This window comes from Peromyscus maniculatus, chromosome 21 (assembly GCF_049852395.1).
Source record: "Peromyscus maniculatus bairdii isolate BWxNUB_F1_BW_parent chromosome 21, HU_Pman_BW_mat_3.1, whole genome shotgun sequence".
Taxonomy (NCBI): domain Eukaryota; kingdom Metazoa; phylum Chordata; class Mammalia; order Rodentia; family Cricetidae; genus Peromyscus; species Peromyscus maniculatus.
The window spans coordinates 44,773,533-44,793,620 of record NC_134872.1 but is presented as its reverse complement, the minus strand read 5'-3'; the positions used below and the strand labels follow the sequence as shown (position 1 = coordinate 44,793,620).

General features: G+C 49.3%; 1 protein-coding gene across 2 annotated transcripts in view; it reads right to left on the bottom strand.

Moving 5' to 3' along the window:
• Rftn1 (raftlin, lipid raft linker 1) overlaps positions 1-20,088 on the bottom strand; it is a 210,470-nt gene that overhangs the window by 168,047 nt on the left and 22,335 nt on the right. For both annotated transcript variants that reach the window (XM_076557581.1, XM_076557580.1), the window contains exon 2: positions 19,609-19,761. In XM_076557581.1, coding sequence (XP_076413696.1) covers positions 19,609-19,753 — 145 coding nt within the window. In that variant the 5' untranslated portion in view covers positions 19,754-19,761. The remainder of the gene's footprint in view (positions 1-19,608; positions 19,762-20,088) is intronic.

Sequence of the window (20,088 nt, the reverse complement as noted above, 5' to 3'; positions counted from 1 at the left end):
GGCCTGAATATCTCTGTCGGCCGCTGCCGCCGGGCCGTTTACCTCAGCGGGCCGCCGCTGGGCCCGTCTACTTCTGTGGGCCGCTGCTGGGCCTGAATGTCTCTGCCGGCTGCCGCTGGGTCTGAATATCCCTGTCAGCTGCCGCCGCTGGGCCCGTCTACCTCCACCAGCCCCCGCCGCAGGCCTACCTGCGTCTGCTTGTCTCTGCCGCCGGGCCTGTCTGCGTCAAAGTTTCTTATAATTGCATAATTAAATGAGATGAGGCTGGCCAGAGTACTCGGGATCCCTGAGCACTCTGTGAGCACTCTGTGAGTACTCAGTGACTGAGTTTCCCTATGGCTTTCCCCTCAGACAGTGAGCTTCTCCCCAAGCTGCCCTGCCCAGCTCCCCTGGTAGACACCTGTCAATCACTCTTGACTAACCAGGTTTTAATAGTTCCCTCAGAAACTGAAACATTCCATCTATAGGGAAGCTCTTTAAGAAGGAGGTGAACAACTCAAAATAGCTTCAGGAAGTCCTTGAAACTGACCAGATCCACTAGGCCCCTCCTTGCCAGAGTAAACAATAAAAACTTGGAGAACCTCTCAGAAAAGTGAAGCCAAGCTACCAAGAAGACTCTCAGACCAACTGCCTAGGAGAAACAGAAACCAGCTACGCTGCCTGGACAGGTTTAGAACAGTCCTTGGAAAGGACACTCCACAACCTGTCGGGCTGCCTGCAGGCTGTGCAGTGTGCTCCAGGGTCCTCACCTTTGTGAGCTGTCACCATGCTGGGGTGGGCCCTGGTGATGCGGCTGCCTGTGAGTCATCTCTGCCCCTGTAAGTGACCCTCACCCATATCCCAATAAATCCCATTGGTTCACAAAGCTGGACTTCGGTCTGTCGTGGGCCCCCTCTCTGGGGTGAGTAGATGTGTGTGTTGTGTCTCCCCAGGAAGAGTTTTGTCTCACACCATCTGGTCACGCCTGTCTTCTGTTCTGCCAGTGCCCATCACCACACCTTCCACATTGCCCTGCTGCACCAATGATACAGCGCCATCCTAAAGGTAAACGGCCCCAGGAAGAGCAGATTCAGACACCTTGTTTTGCGAAAGGAAGAAAGAGCTAGAGAACCATTGCCATCCTTTCTGTTAGGGTAGGAAATCGTGTGCTCAGGGCTGCACATCTCTAGATGTGAGATAACAAAACAGCACCTTCACTGAGCATCACCTCAGGGCCCAGACTCCACCAAAGGTAACACAGAGGAGCCAGGCAGCTCTCCGGAGAGAAGGTCACAGACAGGCAAGCCAGGACCTCACCAGGCCTGTGCCACACCAGGCTATGGCTTCCATCACGATACCAGCTCTACTCCGACACAGCACGGACGACTAATAACGTGCTGACTAAGCCGTCAAGGCTGCTGTTCCCCTCCCTCCTGTAGGAGAAGCACAGGCTGACTCTGCCCAGCCTCTGGTGACAGGTGGTGCTGCGAACAAGGGACTGCGGTCGATGGGGGTCTGGAAACCACTCAAGGAGGCAAATGAAAAGCAAACAAACAAAATAGGCCGCACGCCTTTAATCCCAGCACTCGGGAGGCAGAGGCAGGTGGATCTCTGTGAGTCTGAGGCCAGCCTGGTCTACAGACAGAGATCCAGGACAGGCTATTACACAGAGAAACCCTGTCTTAAAAAAACCAAAACCAAACAAACAAACAAACAAAAAACCCAGGCTTCCACCAATGACCTTAAACTGCTTCTCATGCAGCGTCGTGCTAAAGTCAATAGTGCCTCAGCCACCACCATGTTCCCCAAATTCTGCGTGTTTGCTGTTGTTTACTAAAGAACCACGCATCAATGCGACATTGCCTGGGAAGCCAGTTATGTAGCCACGTCCCAAGCAGGTGGAGCATACACATTCAGGACAGCAACACAAACCACACTGACTATTTCTCCTGTAGCCAAAATATGCAAGTCAACACCACAGGGGGGCAGAGGGATCAGCTCAGCCCCTCCTCCCAGCACTGGGCACTTAGGATGCGGCTTCTAGGCCCTATGAGTTTGGAACCTGCCAGTCGGGAGGCATCGGTCTGTTGGGCTGTGTCGTGTGTGTGTGTGTGTGTGTGTGTGTGTGTGTGTGTGTGTGTGTGTGTACACCAGACACAGCAATGGTTTTTGGGTCCAAGAAACTGAGACTGACCTATGGTGATATTTTACTATTTGTACTAAAATGTGATTTGTATGTTAATAAATAAAGTTGCCCGGGGGTCAGAGCTATTAGAGCCATAGCAAGAGCATGGCGGTGGTGGTACACACCTTTAATCCCAGCACTTGGTAGACAGAACTAGGTAAATCTCTGTGTGTTCAAGGATACAGCCAGCATTGGAGACACATGCCTTTAATCTCAATCCCAACCATAGAAGACCTGGAAGTCTCTACAGACAGGCAGTGACGAGGCAGTCATGTGGTTGGGTTTACAGCCAATGAGAAGGCAGAACAGAAAGACTATTTAAAGACAGACACACAGGAAGTAGCTCTGGTTCGGAGAGGTAGAACCACCGCAGGAGGAAGGGTAAGGTTTTAGCTCTGACCTCTTGGCTTTCTTCTTTACATTGGTTCTGTGTTTCTTATTTAATAAGACAGTTGGTTACATCCACACTGGCCTGTGAGCATTCTGTGTTGCCAATGCTGCAGAAGCATAAAGAGAGTGGTTGTCACACTGGTTGAGGGGAAAAAGCTGATCCCAATGTCCAAGGGGAAACTGGATTCCTGCCATGGGTTGGGGAGCAGGGAAAGGCTGGCTGCCCCAGGAGTTCCCCAAGTGTCTCCTTACTTCTGTTGTATCCAAGAGTGAACAAGCCAGACGGCAAGCCCGATCCACCTGAGCAAGGCCGATCACCCTGCCACCTCCCGATCCACCTGAGCAAGGCCGATCACCCTGCCACCTCCCGATCCACCTGAGCAAGGCCGATCACCCTGCCACCTCCCAACCCATCTGAGCAAGGCCGATCACCCTGCCACCTCCCAACCCATCTGAAACCTGCTTCAGACTAAGCCAGGAAGGTGATCCAGACCACCCAGGAACCACACTGGCTGGGACTTTGTTCTCATGAGAATGACAGTGTTTAAAGCCTCTGCAGGAGGTGAGAGGGCCAGGCCAGTATCATGACAGCTTTGTAACTCAGTAAGAACTGGGCCTCGGTCCCTGTTTTTTGGAACTGAGGAGGAGCCACAAACAAAGGACAACCCTAAACTCCAACACCCCCAACAGCAAGGACCAGGAGGCCTGTTACAGCCTGAGCCATAAACAGCTCAAGGTGATAACCAAATCAGGACGAAGCCTGGGACTTGTTCAGGCCTGCCAAAAAATGGAAACCTGTATCCCTCCCCAGCCCCTGACTAGCCCTGGCCAATTAGAATGCACTAATATGATTGCCACTTACTTGAGCCAATCATATCTAAAATGACCTAACTGCCTTAGGACCTCCCCTTGGCTATGCTCAAAAGGAGCCCACACATCCCCCTCAGGGTCATGGCCATTTTGCCTTTGTGTGGGATGGATGGCCCTAGCATGCTGGAAGCTTTCTGGAGATAATAAATGCTCTTGTTGATTGCATACATGGATGGTGGTCTTTTGTGGGACTTCTCCAAGATGCTAACAAAGGGAGGGTAGAGGATGCACGTCTGGGGGCCAGCTAGGAGGGCCAAGCTCCAGCTCCAGATGCCACTCCTGGTTCTCCTATGCAAGTAGGTGGGGGCCATGCTACCTACATCTTTCCTCTGCCAGCTGAGCCCTGAGGCTCTTAAAATAGGGGAGGGGGAGATAGAAGAAGGTCCTCATCCTCTGTTTCAGACGTCACCCTGGTGCTCACAGGTCCTCTAGAACCAGCCCCATGATGTCAGAGATGCTGAAGATGGAGCAGTCAGTGAGACAGAAAAGGTTCCTGGTGCCAGGTACTTTGAGTCCAAGAAGGGAAATGATGCTGAATACATAAGGAACTATTCATCCTAGGCTTGAGGGCCCAATCCAAAGCCTCAGCCTGGGACTCAGTCAGTGGGGTGGTTTCAGTCTGAGACCTCTGGCCACTGGCACAAACATATCAGAATAATGTCACCAAACAACAGTTGGAGGGTCGATTGAGACCATGTTACCTACTTGGCAGTGACATACTTTCAAAGAAGGCTTTAAAATTAATCGCCATTATGGATATTTTGTATTAATCACTCATTCAGTCACTCAGAGTCTCAACATTGAGGCCCTAAGGACTTGGCCGGGACCTTGGCAGTCATGAAGCTTATTTATGGATGGGAGACCCCATAACAGCTGGAGGATGACAGTAAGACTGAAGATGATGAGGCTCCACACATCAGACAAAGCAGGACGTGAAGGCGGGTGAGGGCGCTGAGCATGCTCCAAGCAGGTGGGAAGAGACCGTGGCTGGAGCACATTCTGAGGCTGGACAGGGAAGGGTCGTGGGAAGGCCTGGGTCAGGGATTCCAGGCAAACAGCTCTCCAGAGAGGCACCGGGGGATTTCCGACATAGATGTGCTTGGGGCACATCTAGTCAGCGGTGAACCCGTCTCAGGGAAGCCCTGCTTATTCCCAGCAATCCTCCAGTTAGCCCTGGCCCCGCTGCTCCCTACAAGGTTATTTTTCTTTACTTTCAATTTGCATTGCAAGCTGGAGAGAAATGAATTACATCCCCCGGGTTCCTCTGTTCCATACAATTAAGAAAAGCTATTTCTTAGTCACAAGGCAGTGGAGGACAGGAAGATGTCCCATTTTCTCTCAGCAGGGAGGCTGTCGTCACTCAATATTAATTGATCCTACTTTTCATCCATAAAGCAGGGCTTGAAGCAAATTTTTGGTCACAAAAATGGCAACTATTACACTATTAAGGTGAATTATTAATGGCGTCCCCATTAACGCACGCTTGTGTTCGTGCAGGGCCGGCTGCCTCCACGTGTGCTGTGTTGCTCTAATAGGGAAAATGCGTAAATTATTATAGTCCTCGCTGATTCTAGATGAATTGCCGGCACCTAGCATGTTAGAGGTCTGCTGGAGGTTTTCCACCATGTCATCACAAGGAACACACAGAAACTGTGTGATGCGGCTTGGCACCCAGCAGGACGGCATGTCAATCGAACACAATCTTATTTTTCTGCTGGAGAGCTGATGAAGTGAAGACAGAAAGACTCGAGTGACTCAGAAGCTGAGGAGACCGGCTGTTGCTTTGGGGGAGGGTGTTTATTTTAGCATGGGGGGAAAAAGCTTTCTCTAGAGCAGAACTGAATAGAGGAACCCGGGGATGCAAGGGAAAAGGAGGGGAGGGAAGGGGGGAGGAACTGGAAGGGAGGGAGGGAGGGAAGAGGACAGGAGAAAAGGTCTAGCTATATGTGAGACATGTACACAATCCACAATCCACAAGGAGCCCAGCTGAGGACTGGAAGACCCCCATCCACTCCTGGTGCCCATCATCCCGGCTGGCACCCTGAAGGGCAGGACTCCAAGGGGGCCTCTGTTGCCCAACCCTGCCAACTCCTTAGTCATTTGTTTTTTAATGCTGAGTCTTCTAGAAAGCTAACCCCGAGCAGGGCATTTGCATTTTGTCAATAAGCTTAAATGTCACAAGTCTTGACTCCTCTGGGTAGAAATCAGGCCCAGTAACTCAGAAGGCAGCTGATGAAAGCCACAATCCAAGCAGAAGTCTTTTCTTAAACATATGATTGAGTTTAGAGATGAGTTCTGCTCTCCAAGCCTGTGACATGAGTTACAGATGCAATGGGTGTGGCCCCGAGGAAACGATAAAGATGGAAAAATGCACACCATGATCATTTGCTTCTGGGCTAGCTCACAACACTGTTGAGATCACTCTTGTTAACAGCCTTTAAGAATCCAGGCAGCCACCCCCCAAGGTATTGACTGCACAGGCCTCACAGCTGCCCCTCCAACTGGACACCTGCCCTCGGACAGACAGAAACCACCTGGTGGGGTATTTAGGCAGTTCATCGGAGTCTCAAAAGGTCACTAGTGATGCCCTTTCTTTCTGCTCACAGTAGCAAAGAGTGTGGACTATGGCCGTTGGAACCCACACCCTCCCCCTTTTTAGCTAGTCTTCCCAGAACACAGAAGTTGAAAGCTAAAAACTCTATTTCCCATCCACAGTGGGGAAACGGGCACACAGTAGTCAGGTGACTTTCCCAAGACCACATAACCAGTAAGTGGAAAAGCCAGAATTTTGAAGCCAGACAGGTTTGGTTCAAGACCCTGTATTCTCACTACTCCATGAGCAGCCTCTGCCAGGGAAAGAGATCCATTTAACTAAACTGCATGTGATATATATAGTGAGATACAACGAGTTATCACCAAGCTCACATCTACAGCCTGCCAGTTTCAGTGGGTCAGGAGCCCAGCTGCAGCTTAGCTGGGAACCTTGAGTTCACTCCCCCAGGAGGCTGCCTCAGGTGGCCACCACGGCTCAAGCCACCATAAGGCTCACCAAAGAAAGTTCACTTCCCAAATCACACACGTGGTTGGCGGCAGGAGTTAGTTCCTGTGCACTGTCGGTCTGCAGGTCCACTTCCTCTTCTGCTGTCATCTGTGGGCCTCCCTCAGGTCCTTGCCATGTGAGTCTTTCAACAGGACAGCTCACAGCATGTCGTCCCTCGGAGGGAATATGTGAGAGAGTCCAACAGCAGCCAGTCTTTTTATAACTCAGTCTCAGAAATGGAAGGCATTGCTTTCCTGTAGCCTATTTACAAGAAGCAGGTCAGCAGGTCCCATTCATATGCCAGGGAAAGGAATTGAAGGACGTGTCTCTTAATGGAGCCACTAAGGTCACACAATAATAAACAGAGATGCTAACTTTAAAGCTGCCTTTTCCTCAGGTCCTTTGTTCCCATGTCCAAGTTCAGTCTAGTCCTTGACATTCCTCTCAGTTAGAAAGTTTATAAAACATGGTGGGGTTACCTTTCTGGGATAGTGGCTTCTAGCATTTACCTCAAAGATAAGTTCTCTTGGATTTGAGTTATTTTGATCTAACTTGTTGACTGAATTCCACAGTAAGAAACCACGGTAAGACATTCCATAGACCCCCAAACACTGCAAACTGCCAGCAGTTTCTGGCAAGATCATATTGCTGAAGAAACTCACATACTTGAGGTACAGGACACGGAAAAAGAACTAGTACCAACCCGGAAGCTCCATCCCTACGTGACAGCTCCCACAGCACTAGAAGTTTCTATGTACAGTATCAAGAGAGAAAGATACTCAACAACCGTACTCAGGGGTGCACCTTGAAGCTACATAGAGGCTGACCTGGGGATATGTGCCTCTGCGGAAACAGTGGCACAAACGTATTGGGGGTGACCAACCACTTTCTGGTTAAACTTAAAGTATTGAGCCCCCATACCCACCCACCCCCCCAAAAAAATCTGTGACTGGCTAGGTTATAGGTGCTAAGAAAGAGCCTAATACTGTCATCCGTTAAATGGACAAAGTAGTAAGCTGCCCGCAAGGTCTCATCTTCTTTAAACACTGATTAGTGCCTCTCTCAACCCTCACTGGAGAAGCTACCTTCTGTAGTATATGGCACACATTGACATGGCAGAGAAGATAATATAAACTATTCAGCTCTACATGAGACATCTGAATCTCACCCTCCTACCCCAGGGCTCAGGTGGAGAAAAACTCTGAGAGTCAGAGGTAAGGAGGCGTCTGTAGAGAAACGTTATTTGCTCCACACAAAGGGGCTATTGCACACATCAACTTACAACAGCGGAGACGCATGGACAAGACCCACCTAGTCAGGACAGGTGACCCCCACATGGATGGGAAGGGCTCATGAAGTACCACCCCTAACTACTGGCAGCTGATGGCTCCTGATGGAGAATCAGTTTTCTTCAGGGATATGGGACCCTGAGGGGTTACCCTTGCTTTAGTAGATGGTAGTAGCCTTGGCAGGATATTTAAAAAGTAGCACATGAAGTTGGGAGGGAAAAATGGTCATGGCAGAGGGAAGGGACTGTGGGTAGGCGGGCCAATCAAAACACCTTATATGTATTATGAAATTCTTAAGACAATAAAAATTATCACAAAAAAGAAACCATAGTGGATAGGAATAAACCTTTGTCATTATTTAAAGATTAGCAAGAATCAGTAACAAGAAGGGAAGCAGTTAGGAAAGCCATTTTGAGGATAAAGCAAAGCATCCAGGAAGCCCCCGTCCTTCCATCAACTCCCAGCATTCCTTCTGGCCTTCTTATCCACCCAGGCTAGTAGACACAGCAGCAATAACTTTTCTTTCACAACCTTCATCTGGCTCTGGCTAACCAGATTGCTTCTCACCAGAAGCCCTGAGACTGAAGACCCAAAAGTATGTCCCCAGAGTACATTCTGTACACCCCATTAAGCCCAGCTTAGAAGCACAGATCGCTGGCTTGAGTGAAGCCCTGGGGTATTCTAAGCTGAAGTTGAATGGGCCCAAAGATTCCACTTGGTGTGGGATTAACAGGGTCTTTTTGTAGTTACCAACAGCAGACAAATATCCAAGCAATCAGGGATTGACCAGGTCACAATAAGTAAAGTCTGGTACTTCTCCAAAAGGACATGGACTGCTTCTATCTTTAAGGAAAGCCGCCAACCCCACCCTTACCCAACAAGCAGAAATATGTGACAAGTCTCCTGTCACACACAGCATTCATTCTTCAAGCCCCATGAGTTCCACGCTTCTAGACTAATGTTGAATTTATACCCATGAGAGTCTCCCGAAATAGTCCCCTCCTCTTAACAGGAGCTGATGAACCAGTCAACAACTGACACCCCACAAATCCATGCATGCCCCTAAGACCATGCTCCTACCACAAGATGGGAGAGGAGCTAGGCTAGAGTAAGCTCAAGAAGCATACCTTGCCTATCTCACTTTACTTATCAGGATATCTGACCTATGACTCAAGGGCAGGTATCTGAAACACACTGTAAAGAAAGTGACTTTCTAGGCTTAGTCACAGGGACATGAATCTGGAAGTCACTCACTCACCTTCTCATGCCAATGAAAAAGATCTCACAGATAAAATCTACAGGTCTCTTTTCTTCTAGAAAATGTGAAATCTGATTCAACTTAGGATAATACTGAGATAGGGGGAAGAATAGGGTGGAAAGGCATGGTCTACCTGTAGGACAATGTGATGATCAAAACCATCATTTTGCATAGTTAATGTAAACTAACAAAAATGAGACAGGACCACAGTAAAACTGGGTAAAGCCTCTTGAATCCTTGAAAGTCATATTGATAAGAATTAGTACATGTGGTGGTTTGAATGGGAATGGTCCCCACAGACATATGTTTGAGTGCTTGGCCCATAGGGAGTGGCACTATTAGGAGGTGTGGCCTTGTTGGAGTAGGTGTGGCCTTGTTGGAGGAAGTGTGTCACTGTGGAGGCGGGCTTTGAGGTCTCATATATGCTCAAGCTATGCCCAGTGTGACACACAGCCTCCTTCTGCTGCCTGAGATCAAGATGTAGAACTCTCAGCTCCTTCTGTCTGCCTGTCTCCCTCCATGTTTCCCTCCATGATGATAATGAACTACACCTCTGAACTATAAGCCAGTACAAATTAAATATTTTCCTTTATAAGAGTTGCCGTGGTCAAGGCGTCTCTTCACAGCAAGAGAAACCCAAACTAAGACAGTAGGCTACATAAAACATTAACTTGTTTTCTGTTCCACTTTATTTTTAATTTTTTTGTAATGTATATATACATACACATACATATATAGTTTATTAAATTTCTTACATTTATTTTCTGTTTACTTATGATGTGTGGGTGCATGCATGGCATGACGTACACATGGAGGTCAGAAGACAACTTGCAAGAGTAGGTTTTCTCCTACCAATACACAGGTCCTGGGGATTGAACTTGCATCACACGGCTTAGCAGCAAGTGCCTCTACCTACTGAGCCATCTTGCTGGTCCTTCTATTCCATTTTAGTTAAAATAAATAAAAATTAGGACAGGCTGCTATTATTATGAACTCCTACAGAAAAAAAATAACAATTTGGTTTTGCTTTAACAGATAACAGTCATCACTAAGGCATTTCATCCTAGTGAGAAGAGTCCTGAGTTCCTGAATCTGACTGCTTGGGTCACACTCACCCCTCAGTCCATGAGCACACAAGACTGCGTGTTGTGTCTTGATCCAGATTTAGAGTGGCTGGGACCAGAGTACCTAGAGTTTTACTTTAGGAAAGGAATGTTGAGAATGCCCAGTCTGCTTTGGCCTAACTTCATCACCCTCATTAGTATGAGCGGAACAACACATTCGTACCAAGAAGATCTCAAACTGCGAGGTGGGTGTGATGGGAACCAGCTTCCTTATGGGAGCACACTTTGCATACTCTGTTTAAAAACAGGGTCTGTTTCTAGCACACCTCCCAGCTGGGACCTATGCTCGCTGTCACGCCACTGACCTCCTCACGTGAGTCTTCAAAATAGAAACCAACCCTTAGCAATTACAGAAACCAGACCAGACCCCAAACCAAGTAGGAATAAATAACTTCACAATGCCCAACAGCTGCTTTTCGCCAAACTGAAATGAAGTATTTACACACACTCCACCTAACCCTTTATTGATGAAACAGAACCTAAAAATGGGTCTGAAAACTGCACCGTTGGGAGCAGATGGTTACAGAGGCCGGTGCTCCCTAGGACGGCACAGCAGATTTCTAGCAAAGAAAATGTCTCTCTGGACTCCTGTGTGCACCTCTTTGCAAAGGAGGAGTCTATTTTCTATGAGCTTGGTGTGTTTCCAAAGTCCAGGCCAGGCCTCCTGACGCTGAGCTAGGGGTCGCACTTAGCCCTACTTTAAACGAGTAGCAAAGGAAAGCCAGAGCTCCATGCCAGAGGCCTCTCAGCTAATATTCACATTCTCTGTCAGAAAAGTGTTCTCCCAAAGCAGAGAGTGGTGTGCGGCTGTAATCCTGGCCCTGAGGAGGCAGAATGAAGGCTCCAGGCTCACTGGTCAACCCTTGAGTTCTAGGCCAGAAAGAGACCTTGTCAAAAACAAAACAAAACAACGACAACAACAACAACAATTCCTGAGGACCACCACCAGAGATTGTCTGTCCTCTGATCTATGCGCGCGCACACGCACACGGGCGCGCGCGCACACACACACACACACACACACACACACACACACACACACACACACACACGCTGGTGCACGATCTCCAACAGGTGATGAGAAGTGTGCACTGAAGCACCTTCCAGCCCTAAGAGACCATCACCATAGAGTGAAACAGCCTCCTCAGAGCTGCAGAGATGAACTGCTCTCCACAGGGGACCCTGCTGAAACACAACCTAGGACAGCCCTCAGTAGCTGCTCACATCCCCACTAGCTGTGACTCACCAGAGCACACGGTGACTTCTCCATAGAGCAGGACACAATGAAGGGATGGCTGCCTGCACTGGTCTGCGATGCCAGGTCTGAGCCAGCCCAAACCTCAAGGCTGGGTTACACTTTCACTCCACTCACATTGCTTAAGACCAAAGACAATTCCCAGTGCATGCTGGGTAAAGCCACATAAAGCAGGGTGTGTGGTGCCTTGCCTGTCACTGCTGTTAACATCATCACCACTGTCCTTGTCACCCCCACCTGTGGCTCTTGTCACAGTGGGTGATCCACAAGGATTTACCAGGAAAGCCAAAATGCAGAGGACTGACAGCTGTGTGCATTATGGGCTGCGAACAGGAGAATCAGCTCTAGGTCTGGATGTGGTGATATATTTTGTACCCTAGTAAAGCTTGCCTTGAGGATCAGAGGACAGAGCCAGCCACCTAATTAGACATAGAGGTCAGGCAGTGGTGGCACACACCCTTAATCCCATCACTAGAAGGCAGAGATCAGTCTAGATCTCTGTGAGTTCAAGGCCACACTGGGAACAGAGTCAGGTGTGGTGGCACACACCTTTAATCCCAGCACTTGAGATCTCATGTCTTTGCTTGGGAAAGATACACACCTTTAATCCCAGGAAGTGATGGCAGGAAGCAGAAAGGTTTATAAGGCCCGAGGAAACAGGAATTCATGCTCTTGAGGTTGAGGATTTCTTAGAGGTAAGAAAGTGGCTGGCTTGTTCTGTTTTCTCTGATCTTCAGCTTTCACCCCAATATTTGGTTCCATTTTATTATTATTATTATTAAGACTGTTTAAGATTCATGTTACATCTGAAGGATGTAAAAAGTGAAACCCCAGCTCAAATGCCAGGCTCCAAGCTTTCCTCTCAAAGGATGCTCTGGCCTCCTGTATCGATCCACCTTCCCCCACCCACGGCCACTGATGTTTTGTTTCGAGGTTTGTAAAAATGTGCATCAGTGACTGCTCAGCTCCTCTGAAAAGCAGCAAGGATTACAGAGTCTGTTCCCTTACAAAGCTGTAGGCATCATGTTTAGAGCTAGGTAAATGCCTCATTCATGAGTGTGAAAACAAACACTTCAGGGTCCTCCAGGCTCCAGCTAAAGGAACCCTGCGGTGAAAGCCTCTCTAAGAATCCTCAGGTAATGCACATAAGTCTCACCATGGTCGCCCTTCCTTTCCACAGCTTCCAGGTCAGGAGCAGCCTCATACATCTTGCCAGACATTAACCCCAGAAATGCCTGATGGGACAAGTCAAGTCCATTAATTCTAATTGCGGACCCCAGGCAATTTCTGTGGTTCTTAGCCTGTCGGGGAATAAGGAAGGAGGTGAGGGAACAGAGGCAGTTGATACCTATCTAGGCAAAGGCTCCCAGAGATGATCTGAAGCCATGGCCCCCAGGCTGCCTCTAAGTGAGCAATTAGTTTGAAATGTGAAAGCCACAGTACTGTAAAAGGAGGCCTGGCTAGATGTCAGATGTGACCCGGCAGGAGGCCACCCATGCTGAGCAGGGCCCTGAGCACTGGACCCCAGCCTGGATGAGGGTGACAGTTCAGATATTCACTTTCTCCAAGGCTCCTGAGTCAAGAGCAAGCTGTCAGAAGACCCAGCACATTGGCTAAAAGGTCAACAGAAAACTGTTCCTTGCATGTCCCATGCTCTTCCTTCAGCTGGACCCCACAGCCTCCTTGCCAATCCTTAGCCTCATCCACCCTGGTACACACAGCTCAAATCACTCTCCTGTGCAGTTCCACAGTGTACCCCTCCACTACAGTTGGAAGAACCCCTGGCCCAGTTGTTCTCAAACCTCAGCAGCATCCATTGGATTGTCATATAGGGACTATTTTATGTCTCACGGCATCTGGAGTGGGGACCAAGACTTTGCATTTCTACAAGATCAGGCAGGGATCAGACCTGGAGAACTGCTGGGCCCCCATTCTGGCTGCATATGAAACCCAGCTGTTGCCTGTGTATACTCCATCTCCCCAGGGCACCTTAGGGTCTGAAGTGGCCTTGTCACCAGGAAAGCCAGCACCCCTCACTTCACTCACCCTCTTCTCCCAGTCACACCCCAGGGCCAGAAAACAGAACTTTCTTCCTGACTCTTTACACCCCTGCTCCTTCCCATCATGGAACCAGCCCTGCATACCACACCAAGGCATATCTGGGTCCACTCGCTCCCTCAACTCAGCACAAGCTTCCTCCTTTCTGAGGGGCTTCCTGAAAGCCCAGCCCTGAGGGAGACTCCTTGTAACGATGGTGAACTTGTACCTTCACAGCACTACCTGCTTACTAGAAAGCCCCGGCCTATGTGACACACAGTGGCTCAGGAAAAGCCTGGAAACAGAGACAACTGCAGGAGACTCAAGCAGCCCTAGGAGCCGAGGAAAGAAAGACTTTGCACAGTCACCCACTGACGCATCATCTGTTAGGATGTCCACACATATCGCTAGGTGTGCCTTCCTGCTCAACTCCAGCCTCAGCTGCATCCCTTGCAGCTTCAGTGGGGCCAAGGCCTGGGCCCTTTCCAGGATGAACTGAGTAGATCTGGCACACAGTAGGGGTATGGCAAGTTTGTAAACCAAGTTTAAAAATAATTGTACTGGGTTGGGGATGGTATGGCATGTCTTGAATCCCAGCACTCAAGAGGCAGAGGCAGGTAGATTTCTGGTCTACATAGTGAGTTACAGGCCAACCAGGACTATATCACGTGGCCTTGTCTCAAAAATAAAGAAATAAATTAATTGGAGCCAATAACTCAGCAGATAAGGGTGTTTGCTGACCCAGTGACCCAAGTTTAATCCCTGGGACCCATGTGGTGAGAGAGAAAAAAAACCAGCTCCCACAGTTGTCTCTGAACTCCAACACACACACCATGGCCTGTGTGCACCCACACCCACACACTCACTAATAAATGGAATAAAAACATTCTAAAAGAATAATTGCATTGATTGTCTTATGTCCTCCCAAATATAAGTCACTTGAGGAAATAAGGTAGATGATGGCTTATGTCTAGGCGGGTTGGTAATTACTGAACACACTTTATCTTAACAACTCTCACCAACACTGCCACTGGCACCACCTCCCCTCAGAAAGTTCTCCACTGGGGTCCTTGGCCAGTAGCCTTTCCCTACCTGAAACTCGTTAAATGAAGGTCCAAAGGTCTTGCCTCAGACCTACTGAGTCAGAGGCCCCAGGACAGAGCCTGGGGATGGGGGCCCAACAAGCCCTGGACAGTTTCCACGCAGCCTTGTGTGCAGAGCAAGGCTTTGCACCTCCACCCCTGGGCAATGGCACCAGGGCTTTTAAACTCACCAGTCACATGAACTCAAGGCCAAGCAACAGCAATACTAACGATAAATTAATTTCCAGAGTGTGATAAAAAAAAAAAAAAAAAAACTGTGGCGCATCCTCCAGGATCAGTCTTTCTCCAAACTGTGAGGGGAATGCAGTCTGGTGAGAGCACAAATTCCAGGGCCTTGGTGTTTGGGCTAACGCTGGCCACAGCAGAAGCTAAATGACAGAGGACCCGTCCATGATTCATTGCACAGCATGCATGTTTTGAACAACAAACGTCCCCTGTGTTCTTATCACAACCAAACAAAATTCACACACAGCATTTAAGGACGGGAGACAGCAAACATCAAGTATAAGTCTGGTCAGCATAAAGTGAGAGGAAAATTCCCAAAGCCAGCTCTTATGGAGCCCTTGGCAGGAAAAGCACAGGCAGGGGAATTTTAAAATGTGGTCATGGGGCCCGCTGTGGGAACTGTGCTGTGTGTCATGGGGATGGTTTACGGGAACAGAAGGGGAAGGAGGCAAGCTTGAAGGTGCGGCACTGGGGCAGAAAGGACGTCAGAGCCTTTGGCCGGAGCTCTCGATTTAGTTCACACTTGCCATAGAGGGCCAGAGAGTTGGGGATCCAGGAAGCCCAGAGTGAGGTGGGGGCACTGTGGCACCATTCCAGCACCTGCGACAGTCTGGGGACCAACAGCCGATTCCTTTCATAGCCTCTGCTAGCTCCATTTCTGTCTACTTTTCAATTTGATGAAATAAGCTAAGTCTGCCTTACATGGGTGCTGCTTCTCTGTTCAAAAGAGTCACAATTACAATAACAAAAACATGAATTAGAGATGCAGCTCAGCTGGCCCAGGGCTCACCTAGCACGCACAAAGCCCTGGGCTCCCCCTCTGGGCTCACACAGGCATGATGGTGATGCCTGTAATCCCAGCACTCAGGAAGCTAGGGTCGAAGTGCTGCTACACCGATGAGCCCAGCCCAGGAGACCTAGCAAACTCCAGGCCAGCTGGGGCGACACTGTCTTAGAGAGAGAAAAAGAGACAGAGACAGAGAGACAGAGAAAGACAGAGACAGACAGGAACAGAGAGACAGAGACAGACAGGAACAGAGAGACAGAGAGACAGAATAACACACCACCAGATCCAGAGTCAGTGTCTAACTGATGTAAAGAAGTAAGCCAGCCATTCCCACGTCACTGCTGGGGGTGTGCAAAGGTTCAAACACTCCGGGAAGCAGCGAGGCAGTGTCTTAAGAGCTCATACATGTTAACATCCTAACAACTCCACACCTGGCATACTTGTTTCATAATCTACACACTCTCTCTCACACATACACACGCTGTCACTCACACACTCACACACATACACACACTAGACCTGTTCACGTATGTTCACAGCAGCATTTTCCTCTAACAGCCCCCAAATGGACCTCGTCCAGGGTTCGACAGAAGGATCGAGGGATGACAGCGCATGCTGGGTAGCAAAGGACCAGGCTCTCGCATAACAGCAGCATGGGGGTCTCAGAGGACCAGATGAAAGGAGCAGACCCCAAAGCTGGCACACTGGAGAGTACCATTACATGTCACTCAGAAGGGAAGAGTGGAAATGGAGCAAAGCAAATACAAGGGGCAAAAGAAGGTCATAGCTGTCTGGGGCCTCGAACGCAGAACTCTCCTGCATCACTGGTGGCATGCCAGAGTATAAGGACCGCCACACCTGTGGGAAGTTCTCTGTCCTGAATGTGTTTTGAAGATGTTTCCATTTATCAACACTGCATGTCTAATGTGGGCATGTTTTGTTGTATACAGATGAGTTCCAACGAGATTGCTCAAGTCACTGCTGTGGATATCGCTCTGTATAAATACAATGCTGATTGGCCAGTAGCCAGGCAGGAAGTACAGGTGGGACAAGGAGAGAGGAGAATTCTGGGAAGTGGAAGGCTGAGGCAGAGACACTGCCAGCCGCCACCATGACAAGTGAGATGTAAGGTACCGGTAAGCCACGAGCCACATGGCAATTATAGACTAGTAGAAATGGGTTAATTTAAGATAGAAGAACAGATAACAAGAAGCGTGCCATGGCCATACAGTTTGTAAGCTATATAAGTCTCTGTGTGTTTACTCGGTTGGGTCTGAGCAGCTGCGGGACTGGCGGGTGAGAGATTTGTCCTGACTGGGCCAGGCAGGAAAATTCTAGCTACAATGCACAGTGTACAATAGGACTCCCAGGCTGGTCGTGTGCCCGCTCTCCCCTGCCACGGGCAAGGCCCACACAATAGCTGAGCCACGTGCTTCAGCTCTCACGTCCTACTTACTGCCTGTCAAGGCAATCACAACTTCTGAAAAAAACGAGCCAATAAAGATGGAGGTAAGGAGAAGTCATCCCTTTCCCAACTCTTGGTGCTCCAGATGATGGATGCCTAAGGCATGGTCAGAGCGCCCACTGTGTAACCTCATGCCATTGCCCAGGCGCCTGGCAATCCCAGGACTGTTCCTGACTTCTTACGTGTCCCCATACTTCTCTTGTCCCCATGGCCCCTTCCTGGCTGAGGCCACCTGGTGACCACAACAACTTCCAAATAGTGTTCTTTCCCTTAATGTTTCCCTTCCACTCTTCCATCTAAATTCAGAAAAGTCTTTCCAAATCCAGCTTTCTTCATCTTTTGATTGATGATCAAAATTCATCAGATCAACAACTATGACAGTGTGTGTGTGTGTGTGTGTGTGTGTGTGTGTGTGTGTGTGTGTGTATAAAAACTACCAAAGAGAGGGAAAAGAATCTCCCACAGCCTCAGTGTCCCCACAATCAAGGCATTTCCCTCAGACAAAGTCAGCGGCAGAGGTTGCTCATCTCACAGTGGTCAGGACTCCGTGCAGGGATGGAACCAGGTGTGACCTTTCGAGGCATGCTCCCATTGACCACTCTCTCCAGTCAGGCCCCACTTCCTGCTGTCCCCAGCACCTCCCCACACAGTGCCACCAGCTGGGGACCAAGTGTACTGTAGCAGTAACGCCCACACTACCACCACCCGTTCACCATGTCCGAGCCAGGGGCTGTGGATCAAAAAACAGAGACAAGAGACAGCACAGCAGGTCATTCGCCTCAGCAGAATGCAGAATCCCGAATGCCGAATGCAGAATGCAGAATGCAGAATGCAGAATGCAGAATGCAGAATGCCGTTTATTGAAGGAGGGAGAGACTTTACATACAGGCTTACAGCACAATGGGAGAACCCCGGAGGGCAGAAGTTCGCTACTGATGTTTTATATTCTTGCATCTTAGCTGTTTACACCCAGTATGCGGGATACACAAACAAGGAACCTTCGGTGAGCTTTCAGGAGGAAGGAAACCAGCAGGGAATCAGCATAGGGAGGACATCTGGTCAAGGTCAGCAAGCAAGGCAACAGCTACCCAAAACGGGGAACCAGGGCCCTACAGTGTACAACAAGTGGGGATGGGCGCTGCAAGTCTGAACCCCGACAACGAGAACATCAGATGGGTCTGAACAGGATGAGGATGAATGGGAACTGGGTGAGAAGAAGCCATTGGCACAAGTTACCAAGGTTGGTCTGCCTGTGCGAGGTGGCGGTGCCAACATTAGTTTAAAGGGCATGAGAAGGAAGCAAGTGCGGGCAGAAGACCCTGGGTTTGGGTTTGGTGATGTGGAAGGGGCACAGGGGCCCCTGTGAAGAAGCCTAGCTGTCTACGTCCCTTGAAGATCCAGAAGCGCTGGGCCTTAGACCAGGGAGCAGCAGCAAGAAGAGATGTGAGGAGGAAGGGAAGAGAAGGAGAAGGACAGGGTGAGGAAGACACCAAACAGCCCTCACTGTGCACCAGAGTTTATGCAGAAAGTGAGAACACTTCATTCTAATCATCACACCGTCCTGTGACAGGGACACACCACCCAGCCCTGTGAGAGGGACCCCCTGCCCTGTGAGAGGGACACACCACCCTGTGAGAGGGACACGCCACCCAGTGACGTCCGCTTTATGAACTGGGACCGACCCTACAGACGAAGAGGCCTGGAGATTCACCACTCTAAACAGCCCTTGGATCAGCCTTCCCAAGGGAGGGCTCTTCCCATCTCCTTCCTATGCTCAGGAAGCTTAAAGCATTCCTCAGGCACCCAAGGAAACAATATCCTAAGACACATTCAGGGAAGGTGCTGGCCCATGCTCCTAATTTTCTGAGACCCCAAAGGAAGAGCGAGTTCTTCCATTTTACACACCATTCAATTCGCAGGTGGACCGACTGAGTTCTTCATACAGGTCCTCGTTCTACCAGAATAACCTCCTACATTCCCCGGCCGCAGACTGACTGCACACAGCACGTGCTGAACACTGGGTAGCTTACGATGCACTCTGCCGTGGTAACCTGAGCATCCTTTACCTGTCATCCCAGGGCCATAGTCTGTCCTCTCAGACCTGGGGCACTGGTTGTGGGAGACGACCCAGCCCCACTCTGTCAGCCAGGGCAAAGTTTGGCCCAGACTGACATGAGAGAAATGGTGGTGACATGAACTTGGAGGAGGTGGAGGACACACAGATTAACAGAGAGGAAACTTTTCTTCTACAGAGGTGGCTAACACACAGTCCACGCAGTCCCTGGCCCACGGGCTGAGTTCAGCCCATCCATGTGGACTGCTTGCTGACTCATAGCTTTACTTTGTAATTGACTGACTGGTTTGTTTATTTCTTTGATATCATGTCTTGTCATGTGGTCCAGATCCTTCTGTCTCAGCCTCCTGAATACTAAAATGAGTGGTGTGGACCACCTCACTCCAGTGTTGTTATTTTAACCAGCCACTCTCTGGTAAAGACAGATATAGAAGCCCAGATCTCTAAACTGTCCTCTTTTAGGCTGTAGGACAGGCCTCATCCTACGCTGTGTCCCAGCCAGCCACCCTCCTGGGCCTTGTACTCACCTGCAGTCAGCGTGGTGAACTCCAGGAAGCGGTATTCATAGGTCACATCTATCTTCGTCTCCACCTGAGGTCTCTTCAGAGTTGAGTAAATGTTCCCGGGCCGCTTCTCTTCGTGTTTCTCCAACTTGTTCAGACTACAACCCATTTCGACAGCTGGCCACCAAAGAAAACCAGAGGGAAGACAGAGTTTTATCAATCACTTTGAAACACAACAGCATAAAAGACCCCCAATTTTCTGGAGGAGTACATCAAAGACCTCAGTGCCCAGGAAATCACACGTGATTTACTACAGCCCTGAACACAGGGGGCCAAGCCGCCTCTCTTCCTACGAGGAAGCCATTACCAGCCATCCTGGGAGATCCGGGTGACCCCCAAGTGTCCCTGCTTTGTATCTTTCCTCCTCTATCTGAGGAAAATAATACCTCAGAGTAGCTTCCTCACTGTCATCTGTACACATGATTAAAAAATAGGGCCTAAAAA